The sequence below is a fragment of the Vulpes lagopus genome, chromosome 7, assembly GCF_018345385.1.
Source record: "Vulpes lagopus strain Blue_001 chromosome 7, ASM1834538v1, whole genome shotgun sequence".
Taxonomy (NCBI): Eukaryota; Metazoa; Chordata; class Mammalia; order Carnivora; family Canidae; genus Vulpes; species Vulpes lagopus.
The window spans coordinates 15,543,249-15,562,230 of record NC_054830.1 but is presented as its reverse complement, the minus strand read 5'-3'; the positions used below and the strand labels follow the sequence as shown (position 1 = coordinate 15,562,230).

The following is an 18,982-nucleotide window of genomic DNA, read 5'->3' as shown; positions in this document are numbered from 1 at the left end:
GAACCCCCTGCCTCCCCTTCTGAAGCCCCCCTGACCGCACAGCCTTTGGTGTTCTCCCGAGAACATGTTCCATTCCAGCAGCACTGAGCCAGTCTGCCACCATAACCTGGCCACCGTGCTCCTCGCCAGGTGGTTAGGTGGTGAAGGGAGCAGGACTGTAGCCTCAGTGACTCCTGCAGCTCCCTCTTTCCCTCACTTCTCACCTTCCCCTTTCCCAGTAAGAACAAAAACAGAAGGCACTGTGATCGCTGACAGTTAGGTATGTTTTGGTCCTGGGAAATCAGGAAGTGTTCCAGGGAAAGGGAACTACCAACATGCTGGCTGTGGCCCCCAGGGTGGATCGGGGCCTGGGGGACAGGAGGTGCAGCTCCTGCATTCCGTCTCTTGGGGGAAGAGCCTGCCCTCACCATCAGCTAAGGTCAGCTAAGCTAACTGTTTCCATGCATTAAAGAAGACTCCGGTGTCCCTTTTCCTTCCTGGGCTTAAGACCAATCAAAAACACCAGGACTCTGAGAAAATGTGAGCAATCTAGAGCCCTGGATACGTGTCACCCTCCCTGACAGGAACGTTCAAGAAAGAAATCAGCAAGTCCAAAGTAACAAGTGGTCCAGGAGATATTAAACACCGAGTGTGTCCGAATCCTGGAAGGAAGGGAGGCTGCTTGGGAGCAGTGTTGTTGAAAGTGACTCTGCCAGACACCTGCCCTGTGCCAGCCACGTCTACGTGTGGCCTCACTCAGCCCCTGCCCAACCCTCCAGTGTGTAGGGATTAGGATCCCCATGTCACAGATAAAGCTGCTGAAGCCTCAGGAAGCCAGAGAAGCAGCTCCAGGTCACATGGCTGTAGGTGTCAGCACTAGGCCTTGAGCCCAGGGGTTCCCTACCTCCATCCACAGGCTGAAGGTTCATTCTGCAGAATTCCTCCAGGTTACACTTCCCTGTTTGCACATCAGAAAAACCTGCCCACCCTCCACTGACCCATGACCACCCCTCCCCACGTGTACCCATGCTCAGGCAAATGAGGCTGTCTGCCTTGCCCCTCCTGGCAGTGATGGGACAGGAAGAGGTCCCCACACCTCAGAGCAACTGCCCGCTGGCCCCCGCACTGGTTCAGAGCCAGGATGGTGGCAAGAAGCAGAAACACAGCCCTTCACCTTGGGAGAGAAGATGGCATACTTTAAAGCCCTCCAGACATGCCTATTCACACTTGCTCCCCACACCCCTTCAGGCCCACCCTCCACCTCTTCCGTGGCCCAGTGTCCATCCAAGCTCTGGACAGAGGTGGCGGGCAGAGACAGAAGGAGAGCTCCTATCAGCCAGTAGCAGGGCTAGCTAGTCCTTGGGTCCCTTGGCCTCTGCTCAGCTTCCACCCAGGCCTGGCCTCCCCCCTTGCTACCAGACAAGAAGACCGTCCATGAGGAGCTTGAGCCCTGGAATCAGACACCAGATCAGAGTCTGAACAACCACCGCCAGGTTCCATGGCTTTGGGTGCTGCAGCCTCCTGAACTCAGGTCCTGCCCTGAACAAAGAGATGGGGACCACCCACCTCATAGGAATAGTAGGAGGATTTGATGAGAAGGATGTGTGTCAAGCACTGAGCCCAGTGCCTGGTGCCTGGGAAGCCATCCACGGAGGCACATTGTTTCTGTGATGCTCCACATGCAGTGTGTCAGAGGCTGAGTTGTGCCTGTCTCTCCTGTTGTGCACTGTACCTAGTTCCCCATCCCTTCTCCAAGGCAAACTATTCAGGTGCCCGGTGATACTGAGCCAAACTCAGTCACTGACCCTGAGCCTCAGAGCACCTTTGCCAGTAATTGCTTCGTGGGGCTTCGTGGTCACAGTGACTGTGGGGGGTGCTATGGTGGGTTTGTCACCAGCCAGGAGATGTGATGACTGCATCTCAGAAACAACATGAAAACAGGATATGGTAGTGATGGTTGAGGTTAGAAAGCCATCTGTGTATGGGTTAACCCACCATCTCCGCCTTTGATAATGAATATAGACCTGGTGGGTACCTAAGTCCATCAGCTGGAGGACACCTCTGTTGGCCAGCAGAGAAGAAGGCTGCTCATTGGAGTCCTAGCCTTCTCTCTGCTGTGATGAGCTTCAGCAGGTATTTGTCTCTCCGAACTATTTTCCTCACCTAAAAAATGTGGATGATGGTGCCAGGCCTCCCCTTTAAAGGCATTAGGAATTACCCCAGACTGTGGAGGACCAGGCCCCCCAGAACAGGCACTGCCTGCAGAGGTCCTTGGTGGAGACGGTCAGAGCAAGCACTCCCTCCACTCCTGGACCCTGTGCTCCCTGCCCTACCTCCAGCCCTCCTACAGGGGCAGCTCTAGCTCTTCCTTCCTGCATCACTAATGCCTCAGTCCAAAATGCCTACTGCAATCAGCAGGGCTTCTGGCTCCCCGGGAGGCCCTGGAATCAGGGTCACCCCTTGCTCACCACGTCTCAAGTGCAGCCGTCCAGGACCTCTAATCCTCCCCACCCCCTGAAGTGTTGGGAACATGGGTGGGAGGGGCAGGGGGGAGAGGCTTAACCCTCAGACCCTGAGGCCACACTCAAGGCAGCCCAGCCCCCTTCCGCAGTCCCCCCACCTTTACCCCATCATGTCTGGTACTTGGGAGCAGCAGAGTCAGGGGTAGGAGCAGAGCAGGGCTGAGGCTGAGAACTTGCACCTCCTGGGGCTGTTATGTGGACAGAACAAAGTCAAGACGTAGAAGTCCTCCGTAACTTATGTGGGCTGTGGCAGCCTCTGTTTGCTGGTGATGCTGTATGCCCAGGGGAGGGCTTGGGGAAAGATCTGCTCTCAGGTGTAGCAGATAAGGGCCCAGAGATACAGGGACGATGAGTGACAGAAGACACAAGGAAGGTAAAGAAGGTTCCATGGCTGTGCTGTCCTGGGTTTTCCTAAGGTGTACAAGGAAGGGCACAGCCTTTGTGTAGGGAGCCTGGAGAGAGGGCATATAACATAGGCCTGGGGTGGGGCATGGCCTGATGGGTGCCTAGTCCTGTTTGGCTCAGCCTGGCAGGCACCTGGTTAGAGAGAAGCCAGCAGCCCCAGCAGCTGCCCCTCTAAGGTCTTGGTCAGGCAGGCCCCAACCTGGCCCACATAGTGTACTATCCAGGCCTCATGAGTACTCCTGGAGGGAGGGTGTGATGTGGTGTGGACGGAGAACCAGGCTTGAGGAGGTGGAGTGGCTTGCCCAAGGATGCACAGAGCTGGAGCAATCACTGAGCTAGTGTCCAAGTGCCCCCAGAGCCCTGCTTTGCCCATCACACCACACTGCTTCCCTTGTGGGCATGTGTAGAGGTGCCGCAGGGCCCCTGGCTCCCCACCTCTTCACATCCTCCTTTCCAGGTAGGGCCTCTGTCTCATTCCATGGAAGCCAGGGGCCGGCGGCTCCTCTATCAGAAGTGCTAAACTTTTAAGATGAATGCACAAAGGAGGGGGATGGAAACTCCTAGTTAGAGACCAATTACTTTTTTTTCTCCTGTTGCTCTTATTTATTTTTTTGATATTTAAAGACAATTTAAAGATGATAAAAGTCAGTCTTGTCACCATAGAAAGGGTAGATTTTGTTGAGCAAGGAAGGTCTCGGTCCACGTGGCCTGTGTACAGTGGAAGTAGCTGTCCTCATGGGTGCATTTAAGCATGAGTGCAAGACCGTAGGGAGGGTCACATAGGCACTGCCAGGCCTGACCTGTGCTCATTTGGACTGGGGTGTGTGTGCCACGCTCCCGCACCTTGCCAACTCACAAAGGACAACTTGCAGTCTCCGTGTGTCACTGGTCCTTGTCCCACTACTGCCATCTTTGGAGCCCCCACCCCCACCCCCAAATGTACCCTGTGCTAAGTGTAGGCATTATCTGAAGTCCTCCCCACGCCATTCCCCAGAGGCGGGTGCCAGTTATGATCCATGTTTCACCAAAACAAAATCGGTTAAAGACATTACCAACTGGTCTCGCCAACTAGTGAGAGCCGGAGCTAGGATGCCACTCTTGTCAATCCAGGCCCCAGAGCCAAACTGTTAAGCCAGGTCTGGCCCACCACCCTGTGCACTCTCTTTCACTGTTGGTGATTGGTTCTCTCCATTTTGATGAGAGGTTCTGGTGAAACATGAGCCAAAAAGATGACTTGTCAAGCAGATTGCTAGGATCTAATAAACATACGCAAGTGTCTGACATTTAGAATCACCTCATCCTGTGACCATATTACAGAGGTTACACAAATGTACTTCACATTCTGGTTAGAAGGTTGAAAGCCACAGTGAAGGGGTGATCACTGGTATATTTCATTTCTTTCATAGAGCAGCGCCTAGAAGATTACAACTCTAACTTGTTTCCTATGCTCTAAGCCTATAAGTAATCACTTTCAGTATATTCCAAACATACCACATTAAAGTAGAGTGTGCCTAAGGATAAACTAGGTTAGAGACTTTTAAAAGGTTTTATTTCTTAGTCACGAAAATCATATGCTCTTTGGTACGTGCGTGTTGGTATTCTATATACAAGGATACATGCTTTATATGTGCTTGAGTGTGTCAGGCATTGGACAACTTAGTTCTTAAATGAGCAAACCCACCAAAGAATCCATTTCAGAAATGCCGCTTCGATTCATGATAGTCTTAAACTCTGCACGTTTTCCTAATATTCCGTGGACCCCTGGACTCCTCAGCTGACTAATTTGTTTGGGCCCTCTCATGTTCTTTGGTGTTCCTTCTTCCAGGATTAATCAAAGAGAACAGAAACATCTCTCTCTATAAAGGCCCAACCCCAAGGCAAGACAGAGCCTCGTCTCATTTCTATCAGGTGCCTGGTGATTGAGGTCTGAGCCATGCAGCCCAGCACTTACTTTCATGGCTGCTCTAATCTCTCTGCTTCCCAGTGGCCAGAGGAGTCTTCTGAACTGGGGAACCTGGAGTATCACCTGCCCTCAGGAACTGTGTGGACACGCCCTTGCCCCCACCCCTTTGGCATCCAGTTCCAGCCCTGTGAAGGAGAACCTGAGGTCTTAAGGGCCACACATCATTCACTTGGAGCCAGCATTCTTGGGGATAGAGGAAGGAAAGCCCTTCTAGTTTTTAGAGCTTCCCTGCTGCCACGCCCCCCCCTCCACCCCCACTGAGCTTTAGGCCTAGGGGTTCAAAGCAGAGCAGAATGTGTTCATGCCCGAGAAGCAGCGTCCCACACCAGCTACAGCATTCGGTGACTTCTCCATGAGAATGCGCCAGCCATAAACAAAGCCCTCCTCCTCCCTTCCAGAGCACACAGCCGTGCTCCCATAAGTTCCTGAGCAGTTCTCCAAGCCCAGGTAAGGCCTACAGCTGGAACATGTTGGTGGCCTCCACGTTGTGAGAGGCAGAATAGGTCTTAGAAGCATCCTCAGAAGACTTCCATTGACCCAAGACCCCCAGGTAAGGGAGGCAGCCAATATCCTTCATAAGTTTCCAGAAATTCCTCCGAAACTTCAAGCCAACGAAGGCATAGAGCACAGGATTGAGGCAGGCCCGCAGGTAGGCGATGGCCTCTGTGATTATGACGGCATAGTGGAAGCTGGTCATGGTGTCGTGCTCCCATCTTGTGCTACGGATGAGCTTCACAAGGTTGAAGGGTGTCTGTGTCAGCAGGAACACAGCCACCACCAGGAAGATGATCTTTAGAGACTTGTGCTTCTGGAAGCCTCGGGCATGTAGCAGGGTCTTGATTATGACTGAGTAGCATACAATCATGGCGAGCAGTGGCAGAAAGAACCCCAGTGTCATCTGGGTGGCAAGAACTACAATGGATATGTCCTCATCATGATAACCACAGATGAGCTTGTCGAGATAACAGACTTTGCCATAGATGATCTGCGGCAGGGAAACCAGCAGGGAGATCACCCAGATGAGCAAGCAGATGGCCTTGCCCCAGGCCATGCGCTTGGCCTGCTGGTTGTAGGCCTTGGTGGCCTGAACCACGGCAATGAAGCGGTCCATGGTGATGCAGGTGAGAATGAGCATGGACGTGTAGAAGTTCAAAGTGTAGATGCCCAGTAGGGTTTTACACATGACCTTGCCAAAGACCCATTCGTGAATGCTGGCATAGGCCCAAAAGGGCAAAGTGCAGACAAACACCAGGTCAGCTAAGGGCAGGTTCATCAGGAACACATCTGTCAGGCTCTTCAGCTTCTGGTAGAAGAGGTACACGACAAGCACCAGGGAGTTCCCCAGCAGGCCACAGATGAACACCACCACGTACACGCAGGGCAGAAAGAACTTGTGGAACTCCAGGAAGTGTTTGTGCCCCTGGCTGCTGTCACTGGACATGTTGAAGAACTCAGAATCGATGTAGTCGTCGTCAGCCATGGCATGTGTTCACGTGAACACCTGGGAGGCAAACACAGGGATTATGGTCAGGGCTGAGGGTGATGCCTTCTGCCCTCCTGCAAACCTGCTGCCCCCCCCCCCCCTTTAGGGGGCAAACAGGCATCTCCTGAACCTACCTATGTTGTGCCCAGCAACAACGTGGTCCAGTAGCCTATAGACAGCCAGTGCTGTCTGGGGTAACTGCTCAGGCAGGATGAAGAACCCATAATTAGCCCCCAGAATCCTAAGGATCTCACCCACCTGGGAGATAACACATAACTGACCCTGCACATGATCTAGAAAACCAACTGGTCTTGAAAGCAAAGGTGACCAAGTACTAGAGTGGGGGCGGGCAGTGCCCTTCTGGAAGTGCAGAACTGCTCCATGGTGGGCAGGCCTGCCTTCCCTACCCATCCTGTGCCTCATTTACTGTGAAATTCGACCCCTGAACTGCTCTTTGTGGAAGCTAAGGCATTATCCCCTTCCAGGGGGCTCCACTGAGGAGACTTATGGAGACCAGAAGGGGCTTGGGGGATGACCAGGACTTTTTCACCTGGGGAGACAGTCCCACCTCTCTTCTCTTGCCCTCCACTGCCTAGATTTAGATGCGAGAGAAGCCAGGCACAGGAAGTGCGTGGCTGCCCAGCACTGTGACTGAGCCAGTGGTGGCCAGGAGGTCAGGCAGCTCTGCTCACAGCCCAGCCCAGCTTGCTCTCCATCACCTGGCATGCCACGTTCCACCACCAGGGTCTGGTTTCCTGAAGACTTCCTCATCTTCAGGAATCTTTTAAGATCCCCAGAAGAGACCATTACTTTAGCTTTTGTGACTAGCAGCTTAGGTCCAAAGGGTCTCCCTTAACAAATGAAAGATCTGGTTGAAATGGGATGCCAGATGGGTGGGCCACTTGCAGGGGGGCCAGGGCCAGCCTTGCAGAGAGTCTTGTAGCAAAAACCAAACAGCAGCCTTTCTTGCCTGGGGCTCCCAGCCTTTCAAGACCGTCACTTCCCTCTGGCATGGGAGCAGGGTTGGCTGTGGCAGCATGGGCCTTGGGGCACCAAGCCAGTGACGTGCAGATACCATGAACCCAGAGGCTCATTTCCGGTGACCCAGTGCCATATCCCACTGGCACCTCAAGGTTTCTCAAGAAAAACAGGCATTTGGTTTAGCAAAGTCAGAATACCAACTGGCCAGATAAGAGTGTATATAAGGAGACATCATGTCTCCTTTTTAATCTAATGGAAGACTTGTCCTGACTGGAGATGGTATCAGCCCTGACGCTACCACCTTGGCCCTCCTGGGGACAGAGCGCCCTTTCTCTCCAAGGAAGGACCTTGCCTTTGGGATTAGATTACTCAGCGAAAGGTCCCTACTCAGACCGCAGAATGTAAGATGTGTAAGGGTGATAGGCTAGCTGTAGTCCTCATGCCCCACCAGCTCTGTGGGCTGCTAGGTTAGGTAGGTCAGATGATGATGTTTATGTTCCTGCTTCACGCAGGGACAAAAACATTTGTTACACCACTTAGAATATGAAACAGGTGGCTTCACTTTTCTTGAAAGTCATATCAAATCTCCATTATTGCCTGACTTACTCTTGCCACAATTAGCATTGGCTGTTACTATCACAATGAATAGATGACCAAAAGAATGTGAAGTTGATCATGATTCTTAACTTTCTTTGATCATAAACCCTTTGAGAGTCCCATAAAAGCTGCAAAAATTTTCCTCGGAGTTAACATGTACCCGCCTGTAGTTCTGAGAGAGCTTGTGAGCCCTTTGAGTCCCTCCGCCACATAGTCTGTGGAACCTTGAACCCATGATGATGGTGTGCATGGGTGGCTCAGTTAGTTAAGCATCAGACTCTTGGTTTAGGCTCAGGTCATGATCTCAGGGTCGTGAGGGTGTGGAGCCTGTTTGGGATTCTCTCTCTCCTTCTCTCTCTGCCCCTCCCCACCAAAAGAAAAAAAAAAGAATCCATAATGAGCTGTGTGATTTTGATTATATATATTTTATAGTATATATTTTAAATACATATATTTCTAAAATATAATTTGTGTATATACACGTGTGTGTGTGTGTGTGTGTGTGTGTGTCTTAAAGTAGGCTCCATACCCAACATGGGGCTTGAACCCATGATCAAGAGTCAAATGCTATACTGGCTGAGCTAGTCAGGCACCCCAATTTTGACTGTATTTTTTAAAACATTGAGAAAAATGCACAGTTTAGCAGCAGTTTGCCTTTAGCTGTGAAATTCATAATGACTTATTTCCCTTCTCCCTTTACATTTTTTTGTCTGAAGTTTTTGCTGTGGCATATGGGCTTAACATTGAGAAAAGAAAGTAAACAGCTATCTGAGAACCTTTTATAATGCAAAAGAAACAAAAACCAAGAATCAGATTATTCACTGAGCAGATAAGGCCAGTGGCTAGACTCTCCCCATCTCCTTGGAAGGCACTACCAGCACCATTAGCTTACAAGCACTTGCAGTGCTAGAACCTCGTTGAGTCGCTTTCACAATTCTCTAATTGTGGTGCAGTCGTGGAATTTGAACCGAGAGCATCGGCCAAGCTCTAAAGCATGGGCATTTACCCCGTACTTCACTGCAGGCAGGGACCAGAGCACCCCAGCAACCTGAGGTTAGTACCTGCCTTTTAACTCTAAAAATCAGAAGACTCACCAGCAGAGAGGCTCTGTCACTTTGTCCCAGAAATGAGCTTGTTTGAAGCAGTAAGGTCTGCCTCTCTCTCTCTCTGTTATGTGGTCTGTGTTTCCGTTGACTATCTTCTGAGAGCCCTTGGTTGGTGATCGTAATATACCCAGCCCTCCCCACCCCTACCTTGTACATCAGAATCCACATGACCAGCCTGTACCCATGTAACTTGGGGGCCAAAGATAGGAAGCGGTGGTTCTGATGTTCTGCACTCCCTGCTACCTGGCTATGGACGTAGTCATCTGTCAGGACCTACGAGGGTTTTTATTTGTAAAATGAAGAGGAGCAACAAGTTGGTCTGGTTTAGGCAGCCCACTGAGGACGGTGGCATTTGTACCCTAACATTATTTCATTCACTAGTCTTGTCTCTTTGGAGCCATTTGGGTCTGGACTGGCTCAAAGTTCATGCTGTGGCCTGAGTTCTGGGTATGCACGCGGCCCTAACATGATAGCCACTGCAGCCCCATAAAGTAGGTAATATCCCCATTTTATAGACAGCAACACTGAGGACCCTGGCCAAAATAACAGCCCCATGGGCACACAGCTAAAAACTGGCACATCCAGGAAACAAACCCAGCTCTCTGTCGTTGCCAGAGCACCAGAGGGCTTCTAGGAGATGGGTCAGCCATCTCCTAGAAGCCAGACAGCTTGACGCAGCTTTGCCACCTAAACCCACGTGACTCAGAGTCCTCTGGTTCCCTGACCCAGAAACACTGATGCTTCTGGGGAAGAACACCTGGAAGACTGGAGTCAGAGGAATGCCTGCTGGGGTCTATTCCTCAGCACCTCCCCCAAGCAGAAAAGGCTGCTAAGTAGAGGTGCAGACTCCACTTCTTTCCCAGAAGCAGCTGCCCTTGTGCTGAGTCACTGGGCCTCTTTCCCCTGACTCTGCACCCCATTCAGCCACTTCCTGTCATGGCTGGTGCAAGTCTGCTGGGCATACTGGCTCCTACAGCTCTTCCTAAGGGCAAGGTGTCAGGCACTGGGTGGGCAGCACCCAGCTGTCCAGCCCTCATCCTTTATAGATGAGTAAGCAGAGGGGTCAAGAGATGAGCACACTTGCCGAAGAACATTCATGCCCCTGGAGTCCCCCAGCAGCTGTCTGGCCGCAGAGCCAGTGTTCCCTGCACTGCGTGCTGAGTATGGACCTATCCCAGGGGCTCTAGTAGAAACTTTAAAGGCTGCTAGTGGATCTTCAAGGCTTTTTTGAACGAACTAGTTCAAATCCTTCCACCACACTGATAACAAACGAATGAGATGTTCCCTGAGGGCAGGAGCCGTGAGGCTAGGTAGAGTGTGCGCCTCTGGACATAAGGCAGGTAGACATGGGGGCTAACGGATGATGAACAAGTGGATGGGCCAATCCAAATACTGAGGGAGGTAAGCCAAAGCACCCATCCTCTGAAAGAGACTTTTTAAGGCAAGACATCCCTTCGGGGTGAGCCAGCCTTTCATTTGGGAATCTTTTGGGCTTTGAGAGATGAGCTTTTCCCGGGGACAAGCCACCTGTGTCATTTGGGACCCGTTCACGGAACAGAGTTAGAACATCCTGAGCCTTATCAAACGCTCATGCGGCCATGCCCTCTGGTCTGGGAAGTACAAGCACTCATCCTCCATGGGAAGAAACAGGCCTCGCCCTGGCCCCTCCACAACTGTGTGCAGCCTTGCAGGGAGGGCAGGGACACGCATCTGAGAAAGCACGGCTGCGTGGTCATCGTGGTCATCGCCACTCTCCAGCAGGAAGCTCTCCAGTCAAAGACTTGCAGCTCAATTGGAGGAGGGAGCCACCGCCCATTCTGGAGGCCAGAATCTTATATCAGTCACTTTACAAAATGCCAGCTTGTCTTTTTTTTTTTTTTTAATCTGCCCATTTGTAGCACTCAGCATTTTCAAGGGCGTTACGACATTACTTTTCTTTGAAACAAAACTCAAAACTTAACGACAACCACCCAATCATATGTTTTAGATTGCCTCTGGGATACTTAACACATTTTCTAAATAGAACTAGGGGAAGAATAGACAGGAAGCAGCGGCCCTGCCCACGACAGGTTTATCTTGCAAGCCAGAGTGTATCAACCTGCTTGCTTTTCCAGAACACCCAACGTTCCAGAACCAGAGCCCTAGATGGACCTTCAGCCCCAGGACCCAGGAATGAGGCAGTCCCTGCCGCTGGCAGAAGCCTAACTGCAAAGCACTGGTGGATGATGCGGGGCCGTGGAGGTTGAATTAGGACCCGAAAGCCTCCGAGAAACAGCCTGACCAGCAGGCGGCTCCGACGAGAGCTGGAGAGGCCTGCGCAGTGCCGCCTGGCTGTCGGCTCTGAGGTTGGGCATGCAGGTTTGGGTGTTGTGGTCGGACCATGGTTACTAAGAAATCAAATCAAAATACCAGAGGTGCTCTTCATCTCTCGGTTTTTAGGCAAAAAAGGAAGCCAGTGACTGAAAGAACTACCAAGAATTAACTTTTAATAGTAAAATGGGAAAATGCCCCCCAGATGCCACGGGGAGTGTGGTCCGTGACATGGCTCAGCGCTGCGTTCCAAGCCCGAGAGGCTCACTAGCACCATCTACGGGACGGACCTGTCCCACGTCTACGCTGTCCCACACAGTGGCTGTGGAGCACCTGAGGTGTGTGGCCGGTGCAACCAAGGAGCCAAATTGTTGGCTTTTTAAAAATTGTGGTGAAGTTAGAATTCAGGTGGCCCCATGAGGCTGGTGGCGGCTGTACTGAGCAGTGACTTGTAAACAGAGCCATCCTCTGAGCACGGGTAGAAGCTGGCCTGGGGACTCTGGACCCTGGGTAATTGGGCAAAGCAGTGCTCTCACCGTGCTCTTAGTGAGGCCGAGAAACAGCCTGAGGAAGGCGGTCTGTCAGCAAGACATTTGGACCTGAGGGGCTTTTTAGGCATCCTTTCTTCTTCGGCCAAACCCAAAAGCCAGAGGATCTGTCCCCCCGGCATTCTGCAGTACTGAAGTTGTACGGTAATTCCGTGAAAAAGCAGCTGAGGCATTTTGATTTGAGAGAGGAAGCTATTAAAGAGACCAGGCCAGAGGGGACACCCCACCCCATGACCCCTCATCCAGGCAGGCACGGGCCCCTGGACTGTATGGCTGGGGACTTCCCCACCGTCTGCCTTGTCCCCTGGCCACCACTTTATTCTCACTTGGTTCTAAAGTGGACCCTTGGTCATGTGCTCTGTTGGGGGCACGTGGGAAGAAAGCCAGCTCAGCCAGAGCACGTAGTCTGGACATTGAGTGTAGACAGCGTGCAGGGCGGGATCCCCGGGGATGCCAAGGTGACCAGCCCCAGAGGGACGGGAAGGAGTTGGCCAAACAGACGTGTGCCTTGAGACAAGTTCAGCTCTCCTGACCACAGACAGGCTCAGGGACGGAAACTCAGCAGGAAAGGGTGACATGCCATCAGCGGTCACCGTCGCCAGCAGGAGGCTCCATGGCCCGAGCAAGGGGAGGAGGAAGGGCCCGCCTTGTGTAGTGCCTTCGTCTCCACTGCTCAGAAAAAATGCCCCAACGGCAACAAAAGGAAACGGTTCTGGCAGGAGAGAGGGTGCCCCCTCGTGGCCGTGATTTTGTTCCGTGTCATCCTCAAGCTTGTTTCTCATCCTTTGACGGCTGGAAGCAGTTGCTCTTACGCTGCATCCCACGGTAAGGTACCCGTTTTACCCAACTACACAGGGTGTGCACGTCCATGTAGCACAAAGGCAGAGCAAGAGCCCCGCGAAGCGGTACTGCCCTGACCACATGCATTATGCCCCTGCTTCGGCATTTTCCATTCGATTTCTTCTAATGTGAGTCACAACTTATGAAGCTGAGTCACGAACCCCACAATGGGCCACCACCCACAGTTTGAAAAGCCATCAAGAAGAAACCTCTGTGCCCTTCATCCTTACGCTAGGGACAGCATCACCGACCCCTGCCCACCCTGCTTCCCACCCCACCCTCCTTCCTGTGCAGGGCCTCAGCCTAGGCCTGCAAGGGTTGGGGACCTATCCTCGGAAGCACGTACTAGAGGGTCATCAGGGCTTGTCTGTCATCGTCGTCGTGGCCAGAGAGGGGGCTCTGTCCTCCACCTCTGTCCTCCACAGCTTGTAGGAGGACAGGGAGTGATGGGTTAGGACATCGCTGGAAAAGCAAGAGGCTTCAGAGTTTGTTTTGTTCTATCATATGTCATTTCTCTTTGTCTCAGACGGTATTTGCACTTGGCACAAGGATGAAGACAAATGGCCTGAGGCAGGCCCGAGTGGCCTGGGGCCTGCCCGGGCTCCTCAGGACCCCACATCCATGGTCGCCAAATGGGGGGTTGTGTGGTTGGTTGGTTGATCCCCTGAACAGCCTCTCACATTGACGTTCTGCGATTCTCTTTCTCCCAGGAGAAGGATGGGGGATGTAGAAGCCAATGGTCTCAAGAGCCACAGAAGGAGGTGGGCAAGGAAGTTGTCAGGGGGTGAAGGGGCTGGGCCGGGGAGGAAGAGGGGCAGTGAGGGACCAGGCTTGCCCTCCATGGCAGCAGGCGAGTCAGGCATGTTCTTGCTGTACCTTCCCTGGGAAGAGCGGAAAAGGCCGAGAGAGGAACCTTTTCCAGCCGAGCCTGTAGTTCGGAGTGGAGCCTGGAATTCATCTGGTTCCGTCTCCTCCTCCCATGTGGAGAAGAGAGAACAGGCCTCAGAGGAGGGAAGGGCATGCAGAGTCACAATTAGTCATAAAGCCAAGACTGGAACCACCTTGGGGTGGCAACCCCACCAAGAGCCACACCGTCTCTCCTGCCCTCTGGAGCCCCGAGGAGCTCCAGCTAGACACGTGGAGCCCCCACCGCTCAGCCCCTGGAGGGCTGGGTGTTCATGAAGACGACAGGCTCTCCTGTTTATCTTGGACTGAGGGGGACTGTGCACAGAATGTGCACACCCAGTGCCGGCTGGGCAGCTGGGTGCCAGTGAGCAACTGGTTATCTAGGCAGCCTTGCTGGCTCCCCATGCCGACCTCCACCCCCACCCCCTCACAGTGGCGCCCTGAGAACAGTCTCACCCCCAGTGGCCTCAGCCCTGCAGCAGACAGGGACGAGGCCAGGACAGGGAGCTAAATGGCAGGAGGGCTGCGGGCCTGCTGGTCAGTGGGTGTGATGTGACGTCTGGGCCACTCCAGTGAAGCCCCGTCTTGCACTCAGAGGTTTCCCCAGAGGACAGAGGCCTCTCCCTGGGCGGTACCTGTCCTCCTCTGGGCAGAGAGGCCTTAGAAGTTAACGGTGGCTGTGCCGCTAAGCCAGCATCTGCTGCTCCACGCTCCATGCGTGACTCCAAGTCTTCATCCTCCAGGGATCCAGCCTCGGTTCTATCCTCGACTTTGTCAACATGCCTCTGCCCCTTCCTGCATTTCCACACTAACGTTTTACACCCCCACGTATACCACTTAGCAAGTAGCACATACGTTGTTTGGCTCCTGCAAATGACACCGGCCAGCCCGCAGCATGCCAGTCCTATGAGGTAGGAACAGCGCAGCTGCAGCCCCTGCTTCCAAAGGGCACTCAGTCCAGGAGAGAGAGGACTCAAAAAGAGATAAGTAAGGCCCTGCGTGACCAAGGCTGTGACAGGAGTGGGAGGAGCATGCAGGGTGGGAGCAGGCCGCGGATGCCTGTGCATGAGCGAGCCCCTGGTGAAGCTGCCTGTCCCAGACTCAGGGTGCAGGACCGTTCATGCAGGTGCACTCCTGACTCCTTGCAGATGTTCCCATCCCCATAGTTGAGTGACGGCCAGGACAGGCTTGGGGGAGACTCGCTGAATTTTGCCACCTCTGAACTACCCGTGGGTGCTCAGCCGGTGGACCTTCAGGTCCTGTGAGGTCCTACCAACAGAGTGTGGAGCCTTGGCCTGAGACACAGGACGTAGACTGGTAGACTATCTGCAGCCCCTCCCCGTGGGCAGGTTGTACATCCCTATCCCTTGGTGACCATACCTCTCCCTGTGGAAGGAGGAGCCCCCAGGGCAGCGGGCTTGGCCATGGGACGCTCCTGGCAGTGAAATGTGAGCAGCAGTGTGCTGGGAATCACTTCCAGGCAGAGGTGGTAGTTGCCGCCTCCAGCAGAAGTTCTGTGAGCCTTAGGGTGCAGCTGCTGAGCAGTCTTGAATTTCTGATGTCCCAGAGATGGTACGAGGGTAGGTCCTGAGCTCACCTGAGCGCAGGAATTGGCTGGGAATCCTGCAGAGCCCATCCCAGGCACGGCTCTGGGTGGCACGCCACGCAGTCCAGACATACTGTCATTTGCGGGCACAAGTCAAGGCCGCACACCGGGTGGAGCTGTGAGCTTGGTGCCCGAGTGGGTGCGAAGGTGGTGGAGGGGGAGCCGTGCGAGCACGAGATCCGGATGCCTGCTGCCGGCCTCTGACCTTGCCTGGGCCGCTCTGTGTGCCGAGAGCATCTCCCTCCAGCTGTGTGTGCGTGTGTTGCTGACTCAGATGGAGGGCGTTTGCGGGGTGGGGCTCGTGCCCGCATCCCCCCACTCCAGCGTGGACCTGGGCCGACATCACCGGGCACTTCACCAGTGGGTGGGGTGGAGCAGGACTGAGTTCGCTCCCGTTCCCTCAGGGCCTCAGGGGTCGAATGAGTGTCCCCAGGGCCAAGCTGGTGAGAGCTCAGGGGTACCTGTCACAGGTGGGAGGGGGACAGTTTGGGGCACGTTGATCTCACCCCAGAGACATCTGGGAAGGGGGTTATTGTGATATTTTAGGAAGAAGCTGTGCTAGGTGGGAGATGGTCTTTATTCACACTTAGACCCTGGGGCAGATAATTCTTCCTTTCTGGACTAAGCTTCCTCTGAGCAGAGCACCTCGAGCTGGTTCAGCTTGACGCAGAGATGACAGACGCTGAGCCAGACATGTGGGGCTCTGGCAGGATGCGCAGTGAGCTGGAGTCGGGGTGTGGGGCTCTGGCCTCCATCTCAGGAGCCGCCTGGGCCCTGTGTCCCTGTCATTGAAGGAGGCCTGCCGTCTCTGTTCCCAGAGTAAGCAGTTCAGTAGGAGTTTAAAATGTTCCGTGATCAAATAAGTACAGGAGCGCTAGGGTTCAAGTCCAGTAGATGTCCTTGCTGCCTTCCTAGAGCCTCGAACTTCCTGTCTAGTGTGCAGGGGCTCCGTGAGGGGGAGCGTGTGGGGCCCTCCGCCCCGGCCCTGGGGTTCCACGGAGCGCCGTGGGAAGCACGCTGTGTCCGCGCTGACTGGGTCATGAGTGAAAGACGACGTGCGGCGTAGGCCCACTCTCTGTCCATGGCTTTGTCCCACTGCTCCCCCTTGGCCCATGCTGTTTCCTGGGGGTCTGTCCTTGTCCCCCAGAGATGGGCCAGAGCAGGCTTGGCTGGCCAGGGTGCTGCTGACCATACTCCACTGGCGTGGGGTAGGAGGGTGGCCTGAGTTGTGTGCAGCCCCTCCCCACACCCACAGGAAAGACGCTGGGGAAGTCACGGCAGCCCCATTGACTTCTCCCTGTCCTGCCTGCTTGGGCCTGGCCCCTCTGCCAGTCCCTGGAGAGCCTGCCAGACACCCTGTCGTGGCCTCTGTGACCAAAGGATCCCATGCATTCTGCAGTTGGCTACTTGACCCCGACGCTGCGGACCCCAGGGTGTGGGACCCCGCATGCTGATGACCAAATGGCTGTGCCTTCTTGTGTATGACATTTCAGGGATACCATGTCAACCTCGCTCACCCCTGAGGACACTGAAGACATGCCGCTGGGACAGGATGCCGAGATCTGCTTGCTGAAGTCCGGAGAACTGATGTAAGTGACGGGTGTCGTCCCCCTCCCCCCGCCTCCCCCCCAGCCTCCTGCCACTGAGCTGGATGCCCCAGGGCATCACTTCTGGGGAGGAGCTGGAAGCCCCTCAGAGGCTCTGACGTGGCACTGATGGTGGCTTTCAGTCTGTGCTTAAAAAAAAAAAAAGTACAATTTATATACAGTAAATTCCCCCTCTATGTGTACGATGCTTAGATTTTGACAAATAATACAGTGTAATCACCAGTCATCCTGCTGAGCCCCACGCCAGCCAGGGGCTTCTATGATCTCAGGGGCCTCAGAGCCCAGCTGGCTCCACGCCCCAGTGTGACCCAGAGTGGGGACACAGGTCTAGGATGGGTCAGTGTCACCCCCGTGTGACCACAGTGATGCCAGAGAACAGTTCCCTCACCTTCAGAAGCTCCCCGTGCCCCCTAAGCCATCCCTTTCTCAGGCCTGTGCCCTGTGTTCTTCTTTCTTTTAAATAACTTTGTTTTGTTTTCTTACTGTAAGAGCAGTCCATTTTCATTGTATAAAATAGGAAAAGACAAGCAAACCACTTCAGCGTATATAGCCTTCCGGTTTTTAAAAATACATATCTACATAATTTTCAACACAAAATATTCTACATCTTATTTCATAGTTTATTTATTTATTTGAGAGAGAGAAAGAGAGCATGAGTAGGGGAGAGGGGTAGAGGGAGAGGTGGACGCCCCGATGTGCAGAGCACCCGATGCAGGACTTGTTCCCAGGACCCTGAGATCGTGACCTGAGCCAAAGGCAGACACTTAACTGAGTGAGCCACCCCGGCACCCCAGCCCCCATAGTCTTTTAAAACTTACCACTGCATGAGTATTTTCATGTATCCTATTCTTTTTCTCCTGTGGTGTGTCTAATGCCTGCATAATGGCTTAGTAGTCACTGACTAGATTCACTCAATCACTCACAGATACTCACTCAGCACCTAGCAGGCACCAGGTATGTTCTGGGTCCTTGGAGTATGTCAGTGAGCAAAACAAAGATCCCTGCCTTCATGTTTAGTTTATATCCCAGCAGGGGTGGACAGACAATAAACATAAGTAAACAAGTGAATCACATAATGTGCAACAAGGTGTGCTTGCTGTGGGAAAGAAACAAAGGAGGATGAGGAGGATGGGGAGGGTGGAATTTGTAATTTTAAATAAAGTGGCACTAAGAAAGTAAAGACTGGAGGGAGTTGCTGTGCAGCTCTGTGAGGGAACAGCATTGAGGCAGAGGGAACAGGCAGTACAAAGGCCCTGGGGCAGAATGGCAGCTGGCATGTTCAAAGAACAGGGAAAGGGCCAGTGTGACTGAAGCAGAGAGATTGAGAGAAACTGAGTCAGAGAGGCCCTTGTCACATCAGGGCCCCCTTGTTTGCTATAGACAGGACTTTGGCTTTTAATCTGGGGGAAATGGAAGCCCCAAAATGAGGTTTGGAACAGAATGACTTAATCTGATTTACATTTGAAAAAAGATCGTTCTAGTTGCCATGTGGAGAATGACTATGGAGTGACAAGGACAGAAGTAGGGAAACCAGGAGAATTTACATTAATGATGTGGGTCCTGTAGATAGTGGGCTCCTTTTATTTAAAGTTATATTTGAGGGGTGCCTGGGTGGTTCAGTCAGTTAAGCGTCCGACTCTTGACTTCAGCTCAGGTCACAATCTCAAGGTCATGGGATCGAGCCCCACATTGGGCTCCATACTGGGCATGGATCCTGCTTAAGATTCTGTCTCCCTCTGCCCCTCCCTCAATTTGTGTTTTCTCTCTCTGTCTCTGTCTCTGTCTCTCTCTCTTAAAAAAAAAAAAAAGATTTGAGCAGAGACGGCAAGATGTTGATTTGTTTTTATTAACCTCTCCTTTGGGAAGACTGAGTATCATCCTTTCAGTGAACAGATGAGGTCTAGAAAGGTAAAAAAAAAAAAAAAGAAAGAAAGAAAGAAAAGAAAAGACTAAAAGTACAATCTAAATGACTGGATGTGAGGGAATGTAAAATCATAAAATGGCACGGCATCGGTAGGGTGTTCTATCAGGTGACTGCGCATAGGGTCGTGCAGTAAGATTCACTCCTTACAAGAAAGACCTCTTTCCCAAAATAGACCCTTTGACTAACTCTCAGACTCTTGAAGATT

The 18,982-nt window shown here is 52.9% G+C and overlaps 2 protein-coding genes across 6 annotated transcripts in view; one reads left to right on the top strand and one right to left on the bottom strand.

Annotated features, from left to right (window-relative positions):
* The window catches only part of FYCO1 (FYVE and coiled-coil domain autophagy adaptor 1), a 72,812-nt gene that overhangs the window by 40,179 nt on the left and 13,651 nt on the right, over positions 1–18,982 (top strand). For all 5 annotated transcript variants that reach the window (XM_041760797.1, XM_041760800.1, XM_041760798.1 and 2 more), the window contains exon 15: positions 16,740–16,835. In XM_041760797.1, coding sequence (XP_041616731.1) covers positions 16,740–16,835 — 96 coding nt within the window. The remainder of the gene's footprint in view (positions 1–16,739; positions 16,836–18,982) is intronic.
* On the bottom strand, positions 4,741–13,125 carry CXCR6 (C-X-C motif chemokine receptor 6). Its single transcript, XM_041760802.1, has 2 exons — positions 9,025–13,125; positions 4,741–6,370 (listed from the first exon to the last, which is right to left on the bottom strand). The coding sequence occupies exon 2, from the start codon at positions 6,347–6,349 to the stop codon at positions 5,324–5,326; it is 1,026 nt and encodes a 341-aa protein (XP_041616736.1). The 5' UTR covers positions 6,350–6,370; positions 9,025–13,125; the 3' UTR covers positions 4,741–5,323.

Bases quoted from the DNA above. Each gene is read 5' to 3' on its own strand.
- CXCR6 (XM_041760802.1), bottom strand. From the start codon at position 6,349: ATGGCTGACGACGACTACATCGATTCTGAGTTCTTCAACATGTCCAGT.